The following is a 24,142-nucleotide window of genomic DNA, read 5'->3' as shown; positions in this document are numbered from 1 at the left end:
GGTAGAGTCCACTTAAACTTTGGATCTGCCTAATTCTTTTACTTGCTTCCTGAATGATCTCTCCAAAAGAATGGATGGTGTGGATACAACACATACATCATGGTGGGCCCAAAGAACTTGGTGACGTAACATCCGTCTGGTTCAGAAGCCAACCACCTTCCTTTTCCAATCCGTATCCAATTGCGGCCAAAGCCATCCGCATGAGCTTCTTTCCACGGCAAGCTAGGTGGGGCACACAATGATATTTGTGAGAAATCCACTCTGTCCATCATTTTTTTTTTCATATCATGTGATAATGTAGGCTAAAAACATGAGGCAGATATAAGACTCATGTGGGCCGTACAGCTTGGAAACAGTAAGTGGCGGAATTCTGTGGTTGAAAATTTCGTGGGTCTACCATGATGTATATATGTCATCCATATGGTTCATGAGGTCATTCCTACCGAGATGAACTGAAATTATAAAAACATTAACATAATCCAAAGCTTTTGTGGCCACTTGAATATTTCAATGGTGGAAGCTTAATCCTCACCTTTTCCTATCGTGTGGCCCACTAAAAGTTTGGATCAATATCATTGCTAGGTCTATGTTGTAACATAATTTAAAAAAACTGATGGCTGGTATAGATTTATCAAAAACATTACGGTGGGTGCCACCTAGACATGTTACTACTTTTAATACTCGTGTGGCCGCATTTTTGTAAATTGCTGCGGATGTGACTTTTAATTCTTTAAATTAAACAGAGTTGGGGCGCCGGTTGGCTACTGAACCAGACGGTAGCTATTCTTGCTACCGATGTCACGTCACCCGTTCTTTGAGCCTACCATAATGTATGTGTTATATCTACACCAACCATCTATTTGGAGAGATAATTTAGGGAGTGAGCAAAATAATTAGGCAGATCCAAAGTTCAAGTGCACCCCACCACCGAAAATAGTAGGAGGTGATTGCTACCGTTGAGACCTTCTTGGTGGCTGACCATGATGTTTAATTGAGATCCAACTTTTTATAAGTTAGAAAAGACATAGAATAAGGTAAAGCATAAACATTAGCTTGATCCAAAGCTTTTGTGGCCCAAAGAGATTTTAATAATAGGCATTCAATTTCAATTGTTTTCTATGGTGGGGTGCACTTGAAATTTGGATCTTTCTAACCCTTTACATTAGGCCTTAAACTGATATCACGAAATGGATGGATGGTGTGGATACAATACATACATCTAACACCCATGCAAAGTGGTGATGTCATTTCATTAGGGGAGTGAAGAAAAGAGATGAGCTGAAAATAACGTTTACCCCTTGTTTGGTCGAGTGCGTGCACCGCAAACGGAGAGAGCCGTCAAACATAACTCTAAGGAAAAGAGCATAAATTGTGAGGGAACACGCTCATGGCATTCAACCAACTGAATTTCACCACGTCACTTCAGTAGCGTTTTAGCTGCTGAAGCGTTCAGTATCCAATCCGCTCCCCATAACAACAAGACACGTGGAAGCGGGTGGGACCGGCGGCTTCCACCCCTTCACACTATCTTCCTGACCATTAACCCCACCTCCAGACGCTCCCACCCACTGCGTTCTGACCTGTCGCCTGGGCTTCCTCCCTTCGCCGTTCTTGCTTTTCGCTCGTTTCTTCTTCTCTTTCATTTCTCCTAAAAAATCTTAATCCTAGATCATCACCCTTATTCATTCCCTCTCAGATTGCCCTCCTTGCCTCATATTTCGAGCTCCCAGATCGAAAGTCAGCCCTTCAATCGCGCTCAAAACGACCCGTTCATGGCCGAAAAACTTTGATTCTCGTCAGGGTTAGCGTTTTTGAGATGTCGGTTGCAGAGCTGAAGGAGCGGCACATTGCCGCCACGGCGACAGTGAACTCTCTCAGAGAGCGGCTGAGAGAGAGGCGCCTTCTCCTTTTGGACACAGACAGTAAGAATTTCGTCATCTCGTGACTTCCATTTTGCATTTTTCTTTCTTCAATGCTCTAAGATCTTCTTCTTCCTCTTTTGGTATTGTCTGTTGCAGTTGCGGGTTATGCGAGGGCTCATGGAAGAACGCCAGTGACCTTCGGCCCTACGGACCTGGTTTGCTGTAGGACTTTGCAGGGGCATACCGGAAAGGTAGAATTATGATTATTTTTTGTAAAATCTTATTGGGTTTCTACTACATATTTAAGTTGATGTCTGATGCTTGAAATGTTTCCTTTATTCAGGTACTTGTATGAATCAATCGGTGTTTCTTTTCAGTAGGAAACTAGGATTTTCGTCCGTATGAGTTATGTTGATTTTTAGGCCTTGTTTCATTTGGGAGCATGGCATTGAAATCCTGGATGTTGGTTTCTGTCTGGCAGCATGGATTTTCCAGATCCTGGATTTTAGAAATTGTGTTTGGGAGCCTGGATTTTGACTTTTGGACTTCCGAAATTATTTTGGAAAATGAGTATGATGAATTGAATGCTCTTAAATAGTCTAAACATGACATATGTGTGCGAGATAAGATGATGACAGCCTTGGCCCAAAATAAGGCAATTCCAAGTTTTAGGTGGCTTATAAAAGCAGGCCCACTAATTTCGTAATTAAAACAAAATCCTATATATATTTTTTTTGGTGGTTGTGAAAAAATTTATATGGTGTCCCACATAATGATTGCATAGGCTTGATTTTTGTAACATCCCATCATCTTGGTGTAAATGAAATTGAAATCATGCAACGGTGTGAATGAATGTGAAAATGGTTCCCTCAAGTAGTGATACATTTCCAGGTATTGGCAATTATGTTGGTGATATCGATACATGTTTCTATGTCTCTAACTAGTGACAAATGTAATGATACTGATACTATGAACACTCCCTAGAATTGGGATTCTAAAAAAAAATAAAATCAGACAAATTTCTTTATAGGTTTTTTGTTTTGTTTTGTTTTGTTTTGTTTTTGTTTTTGTTTTTGTTTTTTTGTTTTTTTGTTTTTTTTTGTTTTTTTAGTTTTTTTTAGTTTTGTTTTTGTTGTTGTTGGGTGTAGGGTTATACCAACGGGATAAAGGGTACACAGCAAGGTATCCAATAATGATAATGGTGGCCGAAATGGTCAGCCTTATGGCTGTTATGATACCGGCCGTTAATGGTAAAAAAGAAGAAGAAAGAAAATGTATTGGCCCCATATCGGCCTGTTACAAGCCTGTTACAAGTCTTTTGTGTGTGTGTGTGTGTGTGTTTAGAACAGGCATTACTGCCATATATTGTGTAATGGGCCCACCTTTACCGTTACCACTACAGCCATTATGTAACAGTTTTTAAGACGATGGTGACCAAGTCTTACAGGTTTTGGTTGGTTGGTCAGTCATGATAAGGTGTTAAGAATTGGCTGTTTTCATAACAGGAAAGTTGTTATGTGTTTTAGCTATGATGTTTTTCATTTTCTGTTCATATCCAGCTTATGGATATGGTGTTTTGATCAGTTTGGGATTTCGTAGTTGATGCCTGACCATATGGAGATGCTCCTTGAGGCATGCATGGTTGTCTGTAAAGGTTGCAAGGGAAAATCGCCTTGGTACCTACTTCTTTTAGCAAGTCTATGTGCCACTTGGAAGGAATGGAATTATAGGACTTTCAATAATAAAAGCGAATTGGTTAATAAGGTGATTGGTCGAGGGAGGTGTTATGTCAATCCCTGGGCATTGTCTTCAAAGGGATTCACAGGGTATATGGAAAACATCTTAGGGGCTGGGCCTGTATCCTTTTGTAATGTCTTAGTTACTTCTTTGGCGAGTTGTTATTTGCATTTTACCCTTGGTTTTTCCATAAAATTTTCTTTACCCTTGGTTTTTTTTTTTTTCCCTTATATTGATAAAAAGAAGAATATGACATTTTAAGATGGTGGCATGGTGGAACAAGATTCATATGGCCAAACCCCAATTAGTTGGTATGAGGCTTAAATGATGATGATTGATAAAAAGAAGAAGATTAAGTGAAAATACTACATTTGGGAATTTGTTATGTGAAACCAATCACACACATAATAGATACATGCATATTGATAACTCACTATGGCCATGTTAATGGGATCCCGTGGCATTTTGTTCATGGTTTTTGCCATTCCCCAAGGTGGTGTGGAAATGCTTTGATACCCTAAAAATCAACATAATACATCCTAATACCTAGGGATCCAAGATTTGTAGTAGCTTGTAGAAATGGCATTATAAGAGAATAAGCACCTATTTGGATGCACCTTAATAAGTAACTTTTTTTTTTTTTTTTAATTTTAAAAAATGCGAGTAGCAAGTTAGCTTCTTATTTGTTAAAAGTTAGTTTGGTAAACTCCCTTTTAAAAGTTTCTTAATACCTTAACGTCGCTTATGGTCTTAGCAAAAAAAAAAGCTTTCGGCTTTTCGCTTAAATGTCTCTCCAATGGTGTGTCCCTCCTTCATTCTCTCATTCCTCCCTCATTCCTCTGTTTCATTTTTTTAGGGTTAAGGTTAGGGTTTGCGTTTTTTTCATCTGGGTTTTAAGGAGAAAGGAAGGAAAGAGAGAACGAGGAAAAAGAGAGATTTAGGGATGGTGCGGCCAGTGGCTACTATGGTTGGGAGATTGAGAAAATAGAAAGAGAAATAGAGAAAGAGAGAGATTGATGAATTGAGAGAGGAGGGAGGGATTGAGAGGAGACAGAGAGGTTAACGATTTCATCAACTTGAGGATGTTTGCAACATTTTTCCAATATTTGTTGTCCCTGATGTTTGCCACAACTTCAATCGGTGTCCTCAATGTCTTCTTCCCATATTTTATGTTGAGTTAATCTAAGAAAGTGAACATGTTGCTCAACTCTCCCCGATACTGATACAAACTCTCAAGTACTATAAAGTTTTTTGCGAATGTAGTTGGCGCAGGCTTAAGAAGCTCTCCCGTTCGTGAACTTCCTTATTATGACAACTAGTTGGTTGTGGTTGTAGATGGATGTTGTCACCTACCTTCCCCTTTTAACGAATTTTGTGACATTCTTCTTCTTTTCAATATCTTCTAAGATGAAGTTGATGCAGTGCGCAACATATGGGGATTAGAAAAAATGTGCTACATTTTCCATCAACTTTTTTCCCGTTTCCTTGCTTCATTATCGATCACAATTTACACCACATTTTTCAATCCGATGTCATCCATCATCTTATTAATAAGGACAGAGATGTAATCTATGTTTTTTGTTGCCTCTGATGCATCAATTGATTTACGAAATACTATTCCCAAAAGGCATCACATTATGAAATTGATCATACTACGTCTAGTTGGGACAGTCCAACCGTCGTACATAATAATGCATCCTTTGGTTTGCAATATGGGTCTAAAGGTGGCCATGTACACCTTCACATCCCAATACTCCGCATATGTCCACTTTCCCCTAATGTCATGAGTTGTGGGTGCCTTCACTCCTTTGTCGATCCCAGACCTCATATCACGTAACGGCACTACCATTACCATAACGTAACGGGCATTACATAACCGTTATGGTATATCTTGATTGAGGATAGATTTATTATGATCCAAGGTCCTAAACTAAAAACCTACCCCCAAACAAACTTTTTTTTTTTTTTTTTATACATTTTGGCTGGTAAGCGTGCTATTTACCAAACATACTTACACGCTGAATAAGTAGAAAACCAAGATTGGCTACTTAAGGCATAAGTAGTTGAAGCAAAACGTCTTATGATCCAAACATGCCCTAAGTTTAACTTAGATAAGAAGAGGGTGTGAGTAGAGCATGAGAGTTCTGGAGAAACTTGTTCAGTCTCTAAGTTGACTTAGAAAGTGTTAAGATTCAAAGTCACCTACATCACTAATATTATTGCGGTTAAGCACTCTTATTAACTAAGCATGATTTATGTTCTTAATTTAATATCTATGATTTATTCTCTTTTGCATTTCCCTAGTTCTTTGCCATGCACAATTAGATTCGTCATTTTAGCTGCATGGATTTTTCCAGTTGTATGTGACACCAAGCTGCTTGGTTGGGTCGCTGACAGGAATTTGTATAGCGTGTGTACAATAGTGTTTGTGGACAGGGATTTCTATCACTTATTGTAGATAGATCTCTAAAAAATTACTTATTATAGATAGTCTCACTCATTATATTCCTTGATCTTCATAAATATTGATCATTTGATGGAAAATGCATCGCTTATATTGAATTAGTGAGCCAGCTTCTAACAGTTGACTAGTTGAGCTTGACATGGAATGTGTGCATTTGAAAATAATGTATCAAAATCTGACAGGTTTACTCATTGGATTGGACTCTTGAAAAGAACCGAATTGTCAGCGCATCTCAAGATGGGAGATTAATTGTATGGAATGCTCTAACAAGCCAGAAAACACACGCAATAAAACTACCTTGTGCATGGGTCATGACATGCGCCTTTTCTCCCAATGGCCAGTCCGTTGCCTGTGGTGGCCTTGATAGTGCATGCTCTATTTTCAATCTTAATTCCCCAGTTGACAGGGATGGGAACCTTCAAATTTCAAGAATGCTGAGTGGGCACAAGGGCTATGTATCGTCATGTCAATATGTTCCGGATGAGGAAACTCGCCTAATTACTAGCTCTGGCGATCAGACATGTGTTTTATGGGATGTTACTACAGGCCAGAGGATTTCTGTTTTTGGAGGTGAATTTCCATCAGGGCACACTGCTGATGTATTGAGGTACATGTAAAAATCTGGAAATTTTTTTTTTTTTTTCCAATGACATGGATGGAGTTAAAAATTTATTTTTAGGTAGCATCTCAATGTTGAGTACAGATTAGGTAATTTCAGAGAGGTACCAGAATCCAACTCGTTACCAATGAAACGTTTTAAGCTAACTTAAACTGACATTTCCTCATGACATCAGATTCTTCTTGCGTAGAATATTCAGTGAGATAGATCTTTTCTTTTTCTTTTTTCTATTATTATCTAGGTTATGCTTTACGCAAGAAATCTCAATTCTAATATTACTGGGTGCTAATGTACTTGATAACCTACTGGAATTCAACATCAAATAAGCAGTAGGCCTCTACAAGGTAAAAGCTTGGGAGAATGTGTTTTTCTGTTAAAATCTTCAGTTTAAACACTCTTGGTTTATTCTTCTTTCAATTCTAGCTTCCCCGGTTGGTTTTTCTTATGTTTTTCTGAAAGGTCAACACACACACACACACACACACACACTCTTACACTTACACACCCACACACTCTTACACCACATAGGTTCTTTTTTTTTTTTCCCAAAAGCAACGATTCATTAAAGAGGGAAAAACAACAAAGATCTGCTGAGGCGGCAGATCTAGAGTTACACGCCTAAAAACACAAGATTACAACCCTTAAGACTAGAAACATTAGCCACCCATTCGAATAGAAAATTTTTAGCCTGAGATGCAACAGCTTGAGTAGAAGATTGAGCGTTGTTAAAGCATCGGTCGTTCCTTTCTACCCAAACAGACCACCAAATAGCGAGAATCGCCATCCTCCAGATACGCGTTTTAGTCTTCCCCTGCTTAAATCCATGCCAGTAAGCTAATAAAGGAGCAGTGCCAGGGAGACAGCCAAAAACATCGAACCTTCGAAAGAAATCCAGCATGATGAGAGAGATGAAAGGGCAGTGAACCAATAAATGATCCACTGACTCCTCATCGTTTATACAACAAAGACAAATATTAGGAAGTTGCATGCCTCGCTTCTTCAGATTGTCGATCGTAAGGATCCTCTTCCGGGCCGCCAACCAACCAAAACAGATAAACTTGGGGGGAGCCTGATCTTTCCAAATAAATGGATGCACCAAAGAAGTAGGGATAGTGGGGTGGGAGAGGAGAGTAAAGTGATTTCACTGAAAATTGGCTGGATTTATCTCCCTTCCAAAATAATTTATTAGGTTCGTCCCTTATAGGCGGCGCCATGGATAGACAATTGAGAAGGGCGGCGAATTCCTCCAACTCCCAATCATTCAAATTTCTTAAGCTGTTGATTTCCCACACAATACCAGCCTCGGTTTGAGAAAAAAAAGCAGCGAATCGGGTGATCTTTCAGGACAGCGATGCGGTAGATGTTGTGAAATCCGTTTTTAAGGGTTGTATCACCGATCCAATGATCCTCCCAAAACCTAATGGCAGTGCGGTTTCCAATCTGAAAGCCGATATGCTGGATGACTAAATTTTTTGCCCGCAAAATTCCTTTCCAAAGAGAGGAAGCTCTGTACCTGGAGGAATCTTTGGTCCACCAACCCCTGGGAGAAGACCCATGTTTGCCTTTGATCACTGAATTCCATAAAGCATCCGTCTCAGTACCCAACCTCCACAACCATTTGCCAAGAAGGGCTCGATTCATCGTCTTTAGACACCTGATGCTAGCACCACCCTCTTTAAAGTGGGAACAAACGTCTTTCCAGTGCAAAAGGTGGATTTTTTTTCTGATTTTCCTTTCCGCTCCAAAGAAAATCTCTTCTCAAATTGTCGATTCTATTGAGGACATCAGGGGGGCATTTAAATAAGGACAAAGTAGACAGGCGTGTTGGACAATGTTGCTTTGATAAGCGTTAGTCTTCCCCTGATAGACAGATATCGGCTCTTCCAAGTAGCAAGCATTTTGTTAAATTTTTGAATCACTCTGTCCCACATAGACTTTGGGGGGGGGCTAACGCTAAAGGAAGGCCCACAAAGAAAGTCGGGAAGGAAGCAAGGGAGCACCCGAGGGTGTCAGCAAAACAGGATAGCTCCTCGTCAGAACAATTAACTCCAAAAACTCTGGATTTAGACATGTTAATTCTTAGACCTTAGACGGCTTCGAAACATCTTAGAGTTTTTTGTAGGTTTTGCACGGAATCATCGTCAGCTTCCACCATAATAAGGGTATCATTGGCGAACTGAATATGAGAGATTGTCGACGAAATGCCTGGAATCGCAGTTCCTTTAAAGAGACCAGCACTTTTACCTTTAGAAATCATTTGAGACAGGCTTCTCCAATCATGAGAAATAAGAGAGGGGATAAAGGATCTCCTTGGCGAAGCCCTCTAGAGCAAGGAAAGAAGCCTTTAGGGGTGCCGTTTAGGAGGACTGGAAAATGTGCCGATTGTATTCACGCCTTCATCCATCGCTTCCATTTATCACCGAAACCCAATCGATTAAGCATATAGAATAAAAAGCTCCAATCGGAATGGTCATACGCCTTTTCGATGTCCAATTTGAGGAATATAGATTTCTGCCCTGACTTATGACAATAGTGGAGGACTTCATTAGCGATCAGCGCACCATCTATAATTTGTCGCCCCTTGATAAATGCATTCTGGGACTTAGAAATGAGTTTACCCATGACTGCCGAGAGTCTTGAGGAAAGGATCTTGGCTAGAATTTTATAAGGGCTGCTAATGAGGCTGATGGGCCTGTATTCGGGGAAGGAAGACGCGCCAGCCACTTTGGGAATAAGGGCAATGAAGGATGCACCAAGACCTTTGGAAAGCTTATTCCTGATGTGGAATTCGTGGAGAAAATTCACAACATCATTGCAAACCGTGTTCCAAAATATTTAGTAGAAAATCATAGGAAACCCGTCGGGGCCCGGGGATTTATCACCTCCCATCGCATTGATAGCCTCTTGAGCTTCTTCTTCAGAAAAAAGGGATTTCCAATGAATCCGCTTCATCAGCAAGAAGAGAGTGGAAAGGAATACCCTTAAGAAGAGGTCTATTCCAGCCCTCTGTCGTATAAATGGATCTGAAATGGGAAACAACACAAGCGGCAATTTCGTTGTTGTCATCGAGAAGCCTCTCATCAACTATCATGTTGAAAATAGCTTTAGTTCGAGCTTTCATACTTGCAACATTATGAAAATACTTCGTGTTTCTGTCACCCTCTGTATTCCATTTTGCCCTTGCTTTGAGTTTCCGAGTGATTTCGTCTTGAAGGGCCCCGAAAGATAATTCTTGAATAATTTCAATGCGCCTGGAGAGGAGATGAAGAGGTAAATCATTTCTGTCGACAATGGAATCGATAGACTGCAGTTCTGAAAGAGGGGCATCAGATTCTTGGTCTCTTTTATAGAACTCTTCTACCTTCCAGACTTTGATTTTTTCCTTCAAAAGTTTGAGTTTACATAGCAAAGAATGGCTAGCAAAACCTTCAACTTGAAAAGACGACCACCACTCCTCAACCCTCTGTTTGAACCCATCGATCGCCATCCAGGCAGAATTGAATTTGAAAGGGTTTGGGCCCCAGTTAACTTCCTCCGACGAGAGAAGAATCGGACAGTGGTCGGAAGTCGATCTAGGAAGAGCAATCTGGGCTATCGAAGGAAAAGCGTCGATCCATTCCGTGGACAGGAGGAACCTATCAAGCCTAGACTGGGTCGAGTTGCGGCGTCCATCAGACCAAATGAATTTGGCAGCAGAGAGAGGAAGATCAACCAATTCCTGTTGCTGAATCCAATCGGAGAATGCACGCATAGGTGTGAGGAAACTCCTTCTGCGGGAATGTTCCTCGGGGAAACAGATGACGTTAAAGTCCCCAACCATGCAGCAGGGACCTGAAAATAACTGTCTAGTTACCGACAATTCGTCCCAGAAGAACGGTCTAAGAGAATCATCATTAGGACCATAAACAACAATAATAATTCAATGGAAATTGGATGACTTACCTTGCAAGATCGTTGCCACCGAGAAGACGCCCTTGACCGAATGATGCAGGTCCCATTGAGAAGATTTCCAGGCGATGAGAATACCTCCTGAAGACCCGTCAGCGTCTCGAGCCACGAATTTGGCATCATTGGAATGCCATAAGGAGGACAGGAGCCTATCTGAGAAGGAAGGCACTTTAGTTTCCTGAAGACATAACACATCCAGATTCTTACGCCTAATGGAGTCCTTGATGAGACACCGCTTTTGCCTGAACCCCACCCCTCTAACGTTCTAGGAGATGATTTTCATTGGGACACCACACTTCCCCGCGTAACCTTTCTTCCACGTCTAGATGAAGACGCGGGAGATGCCATAGACGTGGACTGCAAATTAAAAAGCTCCCTATTGGAAGAAGATCGAGTCGGATGTTTAGTTGTAGTCTTCGAGGGAGGGAGAGGTCTTCCTCTGTCTTCAATATATTGGAAGAGACCAATATAATCATCTGGACAGGTGCCAAATGATAAGCCCAAGGACCGACCCACATGGCCAACTGTGTCCCTGATCCACCTCTTATTTTGCATCTTGTTGAAGATTTCCTCGGGACTTTTACCTATCGTGGGAGATAGCAAATTGTCAATCTGATTCTGATGGGAGGAATCAGCTCTCATCTGGAGAAGTTCAGCTTTGATGATCTCAGGAGGCCTTTCCTCGTGAAATAGGGTCAGAGGACCCATGTCTGCCCAGTCCTATCCCTTAGATGCTGAAGTGGATGGAGAAGAAGGACAGGAATCAGTACCGTGAGAATCTGAAATCAGGCTCTCAGAGAGGTCCCCGTAGGGCTGATTGTCTTCCGTGGGCCCGAGGTGAAGATTATGTGGCAAGTCGGGGCGCCGGGGTACGTTAGTCCTGGGAAGCAGGGGAATGGAGTTGACTACAGAGATAGAGGGCCATTTGTTATGTGGGAGACAGAATCAGGTCGAAAGCGGACCCTGATCCATAGACCCGATCTCATTGAGAGATGTAAGTCTGTGCGAAGCATCGAGAGAGCCCACGTGTAGGGTTGGGATGCGCTCATAGACTGTAGCAGGGGCTAGGGCGGGCGAGATGGGCCGACTGTCAATGCTCGGGGAATGGGATGGAGGGGACATACGTGGTTGCTTCTCCATCGTCGGATTAGTCAAACGTTGCAGAGTAGGGCAAGAGGAGCCACGTGTTGGTAGAAGCGTAAGACGCCGTTCTTTCTCACGCGCTGATCGAGGCTCCTCAGATTGACAGACAAGGGAATGAGGCGGGGAGCTGCCACGTTTACTGAAAGGCGACAAATGGCTATGATGATGGTCTGCGGGAGCAGAAGAATTAAAAGCTCCTTGAATCGGTACTCGTCCGGAGTATGGAGACAAAATTCCTTCTTCCCTGTTGCGATTTTCGAACTGAACCTGATGTAGACAATCGGTGTCTCTGGAACTCCAAATGTCTCCCCACTTAAGATGATTGGATCCAGGCTCCTCCCTTTGGACTGGGAGAAGGACTATTCGATTATCAGCCTTGACTCGAATGTGTTCGGGGAAGGGAATGCCTTTCTTCCTTCGAATCCTTGCTCTGATAACGCCAAGCTCTACACTAAGTTTGGTTTTGGGATCCATTTCCAGAAGAAAGCCCAGAGAGGAAGCAGTGGATATGAGAAAATCGTCGTACCAGAATTCCAACGGAACGTCCCATATTAGAACCCATATGTTCTCTTTACCAAATATGGAAAACTCCCATGGTATGATATTGACAATTGGGCCAGATTCGAGGGAGCTCCCTGCCATCGTCAGAAGGTCGGGGGAAAGACCGGGACAAATTTTAACCCAAAGCGCATTAGAGGCAATAGGTTTTGGATCAGAAGTCCCATATTGAAAACCAGTTTTATCTTTAATCCAGGCTTTCACTGAATGGATAGAAGCTCCTTCTTTTGTGATGATGACAATAGATTTGACCAGTTCAGCCTAGTTATGTTCAAACTTAGCTTGATCAATGAAGAGAGTACCGTCCAAGGTAGAATCGCCTTCTGATTTGTGATTCTGCTGAGGATAAGAGATGATGGGCTCCTCCGGCGTCGGAGGCCGGGAGGAAGGACCCATGATAACACTCTTACCCTTAACCAAGGCATCTTTAAAAGATAGATTAGGAGCAGCTATGAACGTAGTATCGGCTGTAGAGGGAGACCCGTTTTGTTGTTGAGCAATTGCAAGAAGGGTAGGCTTTAGTCCTTTGCGAGTGGGAGGATTGGGGAGAGTTTCGGGTCCATAATGAGCCCTTTGCACTAATAATTTTCTGCCATCAAAACTGTCGCCATGGAGCATATCCACCGCCCTTGCTAACTCTTTCTCACTCCCCATACGAATCAATGCAAACCCCCGATATTCTCCACTATTTCTGTCCCTGGCAAGGTATCCCGTATCGGTATCGGTTGGCGTAACGGTGACCTCCAAAACCGATACGGATACGGGGGCGTAACGGTGATACGGGGGCGTAACGGCCCGTAACGGTGCAAAATTTTTTTTTTGTCAAAAAAATATGAAAAAATATGGATTAAATCCGGAATATTCTAAGCATTCCAAATATGCATTCATTTATAAATTGGAACATGTTTATGGTGGTGTAACGGTCCACTCTTTGGTGAGAAGTTGTATCGGACTATCTGATGAATTTATGAACCAGATAACCTGAATTTGACTACAAAATTCATATATTTAATTTTCTAACTATCTACTATCAATGATAGATATATTAGAATGAATGTAATATGAAAATATCTTACATTTAGGTGTTTGCAATTATTTTTGAGGGCCAAAATTCATGCGTAAATAGAAAAAAATATAAAATGGCACCCCAAATATGTAAAATGCACATTAACATGTTCTACTATGATTAACACATCATATGACATCATTAAAACAGCAAAAGAATCATTAAAAAATGATTTTTCGAATTTTCATAAAATGGGCCTATATAAATGCTTAAATAGAAAAAAATATTTAAAAAATATAAAATGGCACCCCAAATATGTAAATTGCACATTAACATGTTCTACTATGATTAACACATCATATGACATCATTAAAACAGCAAAAGAATCATTAAAAAATGATTTTTCGAATTTTCAAAAAAAGGGCCGAAATAAATGCGTAAATAGAAAAAAATATAAAAAAAATATAAAATGGCACCCCAAATCTGTAAAATGCACATTAACATGTTCTACTATGATTAACACATCATATGATGTCATTAAAACAGCAAAAGAATCATTAAAAAATGATTTTTCGAATTTTCAAAAAAAGGGCCAAAATAAATGCGTAAATAGAAAAAAATATAAAAAATATATAAAATGGCACCCCAAATCTGTAAAATGCACATTAACATGTTCTACTATGATTAACACATCATATGATGTCATTAAAACAGCAAAAGAATCATTAAAAAACGATTTTTCGAATTTTCAAAAAAGGGCCAAAATAAATGCGTAAATAGAAAAAAATATTAAAAAATATAAAATGGCACCCCAAATCTGTAAAATGCACATTAACATGTTCTACTATGATTAACACATCATATGATGTCATTAAAACAGCAAAAGAATCATTAAAAATGATTTTTCGAATTTTCAAAAAAAGGGCCAAAATAAATGCGTAAATAGAAAAAATATTAAAAATATAAAATGGCACCCCAAATCTGTAAAATGCACATTAACATGTTCTACTATGATTAACACATCAAATGGCATGATTAAAACAGCAAAACAACCATTAAAATTTGATTTTTCGAATTTTAAAAAAAGGGGCCAAAATTCATGCGTAAATAGAAAAAAATATTAAAAAATTATTAAATGGCACCCCAAATCTGTAAAATGTACATTAACATGTTCTACTATGATTAACACATCATATGACATGATTAAAACAGCAAAACATATTAAAAAAAGTATAAATACCTATTTTTGACGAATTTCTGAAAAATGGCCCACCGAGCTTTGATTCAAAAAAATTTGTGATATAATGTGTTTTTATCTCAAATACCTAGCTAAGGTTGGTCGAAATTAGTAGTAGAAGGAGTGAAAAACAGTTTGAAAGCAAAAGGTTTTAAAAAAACAGCAAAAAACGAGCTAAAAATGAAAAAAAAAAAAGTTACCGTTTCGGGCCCGTTACGGCCGTTACACCCCGTAACGGGCCCGTATCGGCCGATACGGCCCCGAAACGGGTAACGGTTCACACCGTTACCGTTACGTATCGGCCGATACGGCCGATACGTAACCGATTCGGCACACCCTGGTCCCTGGGCATAATAACCTCCATTACTACACCCGCATGGCCAAATTTTTTTTCCCTAGATTTAGAGGATACCAACCTTGCGGATATCCTTTAACGAAGAGGGTAGGGTAATGAGCATATTTGCCGCGGCTATTAGCTACCGGGACCTGGGAACGTCTTCTAGAAACCACCTTTGTCCATTCCTTTTCCACTCTGGTTCCTTGGAAAGGGTAGGGTAATGATTCTCTGTATCTGCTCGGATGGTATGATCTGTAGCCATAGATGAATGAATAAGAAGAAAGTCGATGATTATCGGTGAAGGCTAAGGAGCGTCATCAGAGAAGGAGCGTCATCGGAGAAGGGAGAAGAAAAGGGTTGGGGGCCTATTTCATCAATGGGGTTCTTGAACCTATGACCTCAGAGTTGAAACACTGAGTGTCAACCACTGAGCCATGAGTAGAGACCCAGAGTATCTACAAGCTTCTTCCCTCAGCCGTTCGTCCTAAGTTTGAAGAATTTAAACCAAATTCTTCTCCACACTAGAGTAATTCCATTCTTTATATTTCTTTGCCGGTAATTTCCTTTCATGGATTCTAAGATGGGATTACTCTCTTGATTCCCAATCCTTTCTGCGAATTCATAAAAGGCATATTAACCCTATGTAGGGTGAGCTACCCCTATTGGTCTCAAATTAGATCTTGACTTTTCTTCTTCTGTCATTAGGACAACCGAATAGGAAGCCCTTGATGAAAAGGTTGTAAATGTCTTTATTTAAGTTTTTCTGAAAGATGAGAATTTTATTTCTATCTTTCTTGAGGATGTTCTATAATTCTTTATACTTTGGTACTTTCTAGATTCTTTTTTAAAATTTTAAATTTTTTTGGATATTAGGGTCCAGACTTGTAGAAGCTTAACATCTTCCTATTTGATTTGATTTGGGTTTATCACATTGTTTCTTAAATTTGTCTGAAACAGGGTGGTTTTACGTATGTCTCATGTGGGCCACACCAAGGGAAACAGATAGGAGGGGGGCGCTGACCATTAGTTATCTAGAGCCCCACCATGTTGCGTGTATGAAACCCAATTCATTCACTTGCTTCATTGAGCTTGGATAAAGGGACATCAAAAATCAGCCCATTTTACATCTCAAGTGGGCCCCAGTACAACCATGGGTGGGCGTCCCATGTCAACTGTTTCCCGGTGGTGTTTCCCATCTGAGTCATGGACCATTGGGCTATAAAAATTAGATGTTATTGTTATTTATTTTTTAGTGGAAGGCCTGGATTCATGGTGGAACCAATACAACTCAACAACATTGAAGATGAAATATTGTCAACTGCATATGAATGTTTTCCATAAATTACACACACACATATTGCTAACGTCCCCACCTTCATAGGGATGTTAGCAACGTCCCCAAACCTTTTAAATTGCACACGGGGTGACGTATCATTGATCTGAACCATTCATTCATCCATGCAATTAGGAGCGAGCCATGGTGCAAGAATCACACCGATTGGATGATCCTAACCCTTTGAATGGGGCCAATTTGTTATTGCCATCTGTTGACTATGAGCCATAAATCAATTGGTTAGAATCATCAAATCAAAGTGTTAATTTAGAATCACAGAAAATACAAAGTGTGATCTATCTAGTAGATGTTTCAAGATGATGAATGGACCTATGTTGTTTCTCTAGTCAATCTTGACTATCCATTTTTATGCTATTGATCAGAAGCTTAGGATCACCTGATTCGGATCAACAATAGGCCACTTGGTGTGCCATTTAAAAGGTTTGGGGATGTTGATAATGTCCCCATAAGGTGGGGATGTCAGCAAAAACCTATCTATCTATCTGTCTCTATATGTATATGTATGCATGTAAGTGCGAGTTTCACAATGCACCATGTTTTTGTCCTTGTCTCCGATGTTCATCATCCTTTTGTCTTTGCAATTGCTTCTTTTTTCTCCCAATAATCCATGTTACTTCCATATGAAGGTGTGCATGGATCAAATATCTTTTCTACAAGAGTTAATGGCAATGTAGCTAGTGAGAACCGATTAAAATTTCATGCGCAGTTCTAATGTAAACTATTTTGGTTTCGAAGATTATCTACCCGACCAGAAGAGAGTCTAGAGATGCCATACTTAACTAGGATCCGAGGTTTTAAGTATTGGCCGTTAAGTATCGCACAATGCGAACTGGTTTCATGGGCAATCCGGTACACCCATCTGAAATGAGGATACATGGAGTGACTTGTACTGTATCAGCTGACTCAGTCTGAATTGTGGTGTCATGGGCAATCCGGCATACCCATCTGAAATGAGGATACATGGAGTGACTTGTACTGTATCAGCTGACTTGGTCTGAATTGGGGTGATATCAGTGTTGTCATATGCAATCGCATTCATACGCCATTTTGGGAGCACATACTGCATATTCCATGGTGGCATATGTGGTTTTATAACCATTGGGCATTATGCCATGGCATGAGCGATTATGCCATCACTTATGTGATTAAAAAATGCAAATCTGTGTGATGACCTGTGATCGCATGTGTGGACAGCCCCCTTGAGTCGCATACAATCGCTTATGCTATTTGACAACAATGGGTGATGTGGAACGGAACTCGTCCCAAATACATCTTGTATTTACAAGTTATTTTATTTTATTATTTAATGTATTTGTGGGCTTTTTATTGGTGACCTAGATTGTTGATTGGATGATAATGAAAGGGCAACAGAAGATACCTTAAAAATTGGATTAATATGTTCTTTACGTGGGCCACAATGTTATAACAACCTTGAGGATTTATTTATTTATTTTTTAAACCATCCATTTTCTTTGTGAAGTGTGCCCAGCTTTACAAGTTTAGTGGCCTGATTTGTGTGCAAGTGTATATTTAGAGTGGGGCCCACCTAATTGACTGATTGGATCTTGTACCCATGTGCCATCATGGCACACGTGGTGGCTTGCAAAAGGCTGCATGCCATCTCTTTGGAGAAACCAGTTTGTAACATGTGTCACTATAGTGGGCTAGGAAGGCTAGGAGGTGGTCAACTCCTGTGTTACTTTCACACTTAAGAAATCGTGGTGACTTTTCAAGCGCACATGTAGCATAGTTGTACAGCAATCAAGACTGTCCAAATCAATGACCCAACTAAGGATGGTGCATAGTAAGAACAAAAAAAAACTCTGCTGTGAGAAAATTTTAACCATTTAATTTACCCCTTTGAATTTGGACAACTCATTATTTTACTTTTAACCATGTATTTGATAGCCGCTAATTTTGTGGTTAGGATTTATTGATCAGTGTGGTTTTAGCATAAGCTCCAAGATGCACAGTTTGGTTGGTCTGGATAGTGGTACATCAGTGCCACATGTGAGGAGATGAGCCACCACCATTTCTTCAACAGTGAAAAACTAATGGGAGACATGATGTAGCCTTATCAGGCCTGTGGGGAGGCATTTGGGATTTGGGAATTGAGCTGTGTGGCCCACCGTAGATAGGTCATCACCCAAAAGGAAATATTGATTAGAACATCCTAGCCTAGGATTGATGGCCATTTTCTTTTTGCATGCAGATCGTTGAATATTTGCTATTACCGCCCATTAGATGTCCACCAATGAGGCAACCGGAAGATCTAACCAGTGAAATTGTGGGTTTCAAACCATGTAAAGGCCAATGATCTGGATGGTTTAAATATATTAGATACATGCCAACTGTACAATTTTATAGTGCAGATCGCAGATTGAGCCACAGTGGTGATTGATATAGTATGCCCAAACCAATTAAACTAACCATTGCTAGGATACCCGATTGGTATCTAAACGTATGCAATTTGTATTTGTATGACTGCAGATGCTCGGATGTCATGTGACTGCATACATGAATCTGTGTGGACACACTGTGCATCTCAATGGATATGACTCGTATTAAGTCGATAGCTAATGCAATTATTGTGTCCTTTTCTTTTTGTATTTAAAGTTTCATACTTTTGAGGTGCTCCCATTGAACTTTTTTGTTTCTTTCAGTGTTTCGATCAACAGCTCCAACTCAAAGATGTTCGTCTCTGGTTCCTGCGATACAACTGCTCGATTGTGGGACACTCGCATTGCGAGTCGAGCAGTTCAAACATACCATGGCCATGAAGGAGATGTTAACACTGTCAAGTTCTTTCCAGATGGGCAGAGATTTGGAACTGGTTCAGATGATGGTACATGCAGGTTATTTGACATGAGGACTGGTCACCAGCTTCAAAACTACTATCAGCAGCATGGTGATAATGATGTCCCTACCGTGACCTCCATTGCTTTCTCCATATCGGGCAGGCTTCTGTTTGTTGGGTACTCAAATGGTGACTGTTATGTATGGGACACCTTAGTGGCTCAGGTATGCTGTTTTTCTTTTTCTTTTTCCCTTTTTTCTTTTAAATATTTTGAACTTTCAACACTTGTTTGTCTCAATATTACACCGCCATGTGTCGGTATCAAACATGACAACTAACACTCCATACATTTTATGATGATCCTGAAAGAGTAGTTACTATTGAAGGGGAATGTTAGAATTCACACTTTACATGAATAAATCTTACGAGTCATGAAAATGGTGCATTTTTTTATTATTTTATTTTATTTTTTAATATTTTTGAGAAAGGTAACGAGAATTTTATTATGGAAACACGCCAGCAAAGCACAAAAAGTTTTAATGCATGAAATTTTCCTCTACATGTTTGTTCACTCCCCAAGTATAGGGTTGTGATGTAGTAATAAACAAGGTGAGACTGAGGTCGAATCCCAAGGGACTAGAACATGTACGTAATCTGAAAATAACTCGAACTAGAACTAGACTAAGATGAAATCTAAATCAAGTGAGTATGGGAGAATAATGGTGAAATATTAATCTAAAACTTGTAAATTTAAAGGTGGAAAACTAGGGTGCTAAGAATCCACTTGCAGCAATTGGGAAGCTACCTTGCATTGATTCAAGGACACAATTGGAATTAGAGTCCTATCCCATCCAGTTGGTAAGAAGAGATTTGTCAGATCTCTAAACCTCTCATGGGTCTAATCATCAATAGATAAGAATGACGAAGATTTGGAAGTGATTCCGTCACCTAACCATGCCCAGGAGACTATGACAAACAACAACAATTTACCAATCTCACAGCCAATCATGAGAGAATTGTGAAAGTTAGGAAGGGTTCCATCACCCAACCATGCCCATGAGACGATGGTGAATAACAGGGTTCCCAAGTTCACAATCTCAATACATGAAAAGAGAATATCTCAAGCTATTGCAGATCTATTGTAATTTGAGTCACAACAAACCATTAAAACTAAAAACATTCCTTATAATCAAACTAGCATCCATGAGAGTTCAATAAACATAAATCAAAGCAAAACTAATACCCCAATCACACTACAAGCTTCACCTCTTAGCCTTAGCTAAGAGGTTTAGCTCGACATGATTAGGCTAATTCTCTAAAACAAAAGAAGAAAAAAACTTTTAAAAAAAAACTCTTAACTATCTTTCTCTGTGCAGACGTCCAAGGAATGGATTGGATCCCTTTGCTCTCTCTCTTTCTTCTCATCTTATAGGTAGCCAGAATGTCGGTGGAGAGTCTGGGAGTCGGAGGAGAGTCTGTGCGTAAAGCATTACGCAGCAACATGAGGAGTCGGTTCGTAGCCTTTTCGCAACTAAGAAAACAACGTCCCAACTCCCTTCTGTCCTTGCTTTCTTTCCAAAAGATCAACGACCCCTGAAACGTTTTGGGATGGTCTACCCGATGGATGGTCCAGATCGAGACCATGCGATCATCACCACAGTCGTGTAACAGTCTGGACGCGCAGACATGTGTAACTCTTCTTGCGCTAGTGTTTGGTGGGGCCCATAGATGATGTTGTTCGAAAAATCCAGTCCGTTCAGTGGATTACTTAGGAAAAACCATTTAGACCTGATCAGTTTGGGATCAAAACTATGGTGGCCCACATTTTATTTTATTACACCGTCTATTCTGTGTTTGGAAGATCAAAAGCCGTCCTTCGCTTCATTCTGTTATTCTGACACCTACGCCATGTTTATAGGGCCCTTGGGCTCCTAATGGACGGTCTGGATCGAACCGTTGATGTATGATGGTGGCCCACATGATTCGTCCGCAGCTCCCTGTTGCGAAACAGAGTCGCCGCAAGTCGACTCTGTTACTTGTGTTGGCCCATTTATTGAAGCCAAATGGAAAATCCACTCCGTCCATTGGTTTCAGGACGAAAAACCATCCGGGAAGGAGTATTTTTGGAGTGAAATCGGTGTGGCCCACGAGCTTGTCTACTCCGCCGTCCATCTTACGTTTAACGGCTAGAATTTTGTAACAGCTTGCATGGTCTTGAAAGGTCACCTAGATGAGGGTCGTGGCCAACTCCTGAGACAAGTGAACGGTTCGGATCATCGAACCGGATGATGAGTGGGGCCCACAATGCAGATCAGCGTCCGCATGGTGCGAATGCTGTTCTTATGCAGAAGCTGGGTTGGGTCAGCGCCCGCTGACCGACCCAAGCGATACGGTGCACCACAAGTTGTGCACCTTCTGTGCACTCGGACCGTACACGTTAGATCCACCTTGATGTTTTTGATAAATCCGCTCCGACCATCTCTTTTCTCAGCTCATTTTAACAGTTGGGACCAAAATTGAAGCATATCCAGATATCAGGCAGACACCAAATCACTGTTTTATGGGCTGATTTGTCCGTTGGGCCACTTTCACAGGGATCCGATGGCTGAATTTTGACGTGTACGGTTAATTTATGGTTCTCAGGCCATGCATGAAGTTACGAGCCGAATGAATGGTGGGAACCCTGTGATCTTGCATTCTGGACGATTTTCGGGCCCGTTTAACATGAGTAACCTGATTTTCTCGAATCAGTGGTGTGTAATTTCTTCGATCTCGGTCCCCTGGGGTCCATCCCTTGCCTTGGTGACTCATGAGTGTTAAATCCATGCTTTTAGCATCTTATTTCAATCCAAGCTCATAAATACACCCTGCATCACAAACACGATTAAATCAGGCCGTTAAACAGTACCATGTTCGTAAATCCAGGCAATAACTGGAGTCTGATATGCAATATTTGACCCTCAACAGTGTTGTTGATTTATAGGGGTATTCATAGAAAAGCATCAGGGCGTTTTGTTGATGGGATTTGATATCACTGTCTTGAAGGCCATGATGGTCTCGACTATACCACCACAAATGTGGCATGTGCTTATCACTCTGGGCCTAGCAATAGACCGTGCGTGGGCCACTATCTAAGAGTTGCACCAAAATATTTTCCCAAATAAAACTCCAAACAGCTCAGGACTCTAATCATTACTTGAATTCCTAAAAATATCCATTATTGTCTAACCATATGGTTGCAGGGGGGTGTACAGTGGAACAAAACCATCATATGTATAAGGTTTGTGCATGGATCCTAAAAGCATGTACGGTTGGACTTACAGACCACACAGTCCAACTGGTATCAATCAGGGCGATTCAATCCAATTGAGTTGTTGCATAGTCCAATTGGTCCAGAGATTTCATCAGGGTCCATGGTTGGGTCCAGATCATCAATCAATTCAAGCTGGACCCTTGATGTTGTCCAGTTCTGCAATTTGGATGATTGGATGGATCTGATCGTTGGTCTTGAACCTTAATAGGCTTACACTTTGTATGCACTCTGGGATATGCCTGCCAGCAATTAGGCCCAATCTGGGTCCTGATCAGATGATCGGATGGCCTTGATCCATCACCTTTGTCACATACGTCTGCATGCAATTACAAAGTAAAAACCATGAACTCTAGGACTCTAATTGGTCTATGCATGCTATTTGCTTTCCGGTGTTTGTTGATATCTTGAAAGTTAAATTTCATTTTGTCATTTGATGGGGGTATATGCGAGAAGGGTTTTTTTTTTTTTAAATATATAACTATTTGTTTTCCTCATGTCAGGTAGTTCTGAACTTAGGATCGCTACAGAACTCGCATGAGGGTCGAATATCCTGTTTGGGATTGTCATCTGATGGAAGTGCGCTGTGTACAGGAAGTTATGACAGGAACCTGAAGGTTAGTTTTCCACATTTAAACCGATGCATTTATTCAGAAAGTAGAGAGCTAGCAAAGTAACTATTGAGTTCAATAATGATTATTAAGACAGCAAAGCTGTTCAATGTGTTTTGGAATGCTATTTTACTCAAGCTTGGGAGCATTATCTTTGTTGACAGATTTGGGCGTTTGGAGGACACAGGAGGGTGATTTGAAATTTCCTCCTCAAAAGAAGAGGCCTCCACCATCCTGATGTAACGCTTGGTGTGAACTCTCGTGTCTATGGTTTGTTTCCATTCCCATGAAGACGTTGTGTGCTCTTGTAATGAGATAATTCGTCCCTGTAAGAAAATTATTCAAGTTCATCTCAGTCAGATTTTCCAAGTCAAGGAGAAGCCTATGATGCACACGCCCACATCCCATCGACAAGAGACTGACAGAGACTTTAAAAAAAGGTCACTTTGAAGTGGATGTGAACTCGTCTGTTAATGTGTAATTGTTCCCATTCAAGAACTCATGTAGCAATGCTGGTGTTGGTTCACCTGTTCGGATCTTCTGATGAGATGTTCTGCTTCTTCTTCTTCTTCTTTTTTTTTGTTAGTCCTTTGATCTTTCCGTCTCTGCCCTGATCATACTATTTGTAGGCATTTGATCAAAATTCAAAAGACATGCCTTCAACCATCATCATTGAGAAAATTCCTAGGGGTACAGATCATAGTGGGATGAATCTGCACTGTTAATAATGTCAGTCGGGCTAGTATTTTTGTGATTTTCATGTTAGAAATTTCAAGCGCTCAAGAAAATGAAGAAGAAATATCAACTAATATTTTGTAGAGGACTGTAACATATATGCTCAAACGTGCAAAGAGGAGCATTATGACACTAAGCAGGTGATCCCATTTCAAAACTGAGTAGATGGATGTTTCAAAGAATGGTGAGTATATGATCATCAGGTGGGCCCTAGTGGATGGTGTACACGCTGGATTGTGATTCCTGGCAGACGTATCTAAGGTAGAACTGGCCGCCACCTTGATGTAAGGATTCGAGAGGGGTAGCTATTTCATTGCATTATGATTAGAGGTGTACACGAGTCGAGCTGAGTCAAGCTTTGCCCAGCTCGTGCTTGACTCGGACTGCTCGAGTCCCAGCTCGGGCTCGGCTCAGCCGAGTTTGA

The 24,142-nt window shown here is 40.7% G+C and overlaps 1 protein-coding gene across 1 annotated transcript; it reads left to right on the top strand.

Annotated features, from left to right (window-relative positions):
- Nucleotides 1-1,537: 1,537 nt before the first annotated feature.
- Nucleotides 1,538-23,375, top strand: LOC131228548 (guanine nucleotide-binding protein subunit beta). Its single transcript, XM_058224283.1, has 6 exons — nt 1,538-1,922; nt 2,019-2,113; nt 6,246-6,670; nt 18,929-19,286; nt 22,876-22,989; nt 23,148-23,375. The coding sequence occupies exons 1-6, from the start codon at nt 1,817-1,819 to the stop codon at nt 23,181-23,183; spliced, it is 1,134 nt and encodes a 377-aa protein (XP_058080266.1). The 5' UTR covers nt 1,538-1,816; the 3' UTR covers nt 23,184-23,375.
- Nucleotides 23,376-24,142: the final 767 nt, after the last annotated feature.

Source organism: Magnolia sinica, chromosome 16, assembly GCF_029962835.1.
Source record: "Magnolia sinica isolate HGM2019 chromosome 16, MsV1, whole genome shotgun sequence".
Classification (NCBI taxonomy): domain Eukaryota; kingdom Viridiplantae; phylum Streptophyta; class Magnoliopsida; order Magnoliales; family Magnoliaceae; genus Magnolia; species Magnolia sinica.
Note: the sequence above shows the minus strand (reverse complement) of the source record. Positions and strands in the feature narration are given on the sequence as shown.

Excerpts from the sequence above, each read along its gene's own strand:
- LOC131228548 (XM_058224283.1), top strand. The coding sequence starts at position 1,817 with ATGTCGGTTGCAGAGCTGAAGGAGCGGCACATTGCCGCCACGGCGACA. Across the intron at positions 2,114-6,245 it reads TGCAGGGGCATACCGGAAAG|GTTTACTCATTGGATTGGAC; the intron begins GTAGAATTATGA and ends AAAATCTGACAG. Across the intron at positions 6,671-18,928 it reads CACACTGCTGATGTATTGAG|TGTTTCGATCAACAGCTCCA; the intron begins GTACATGTAAAA and ends TGTTTCTTTCAG.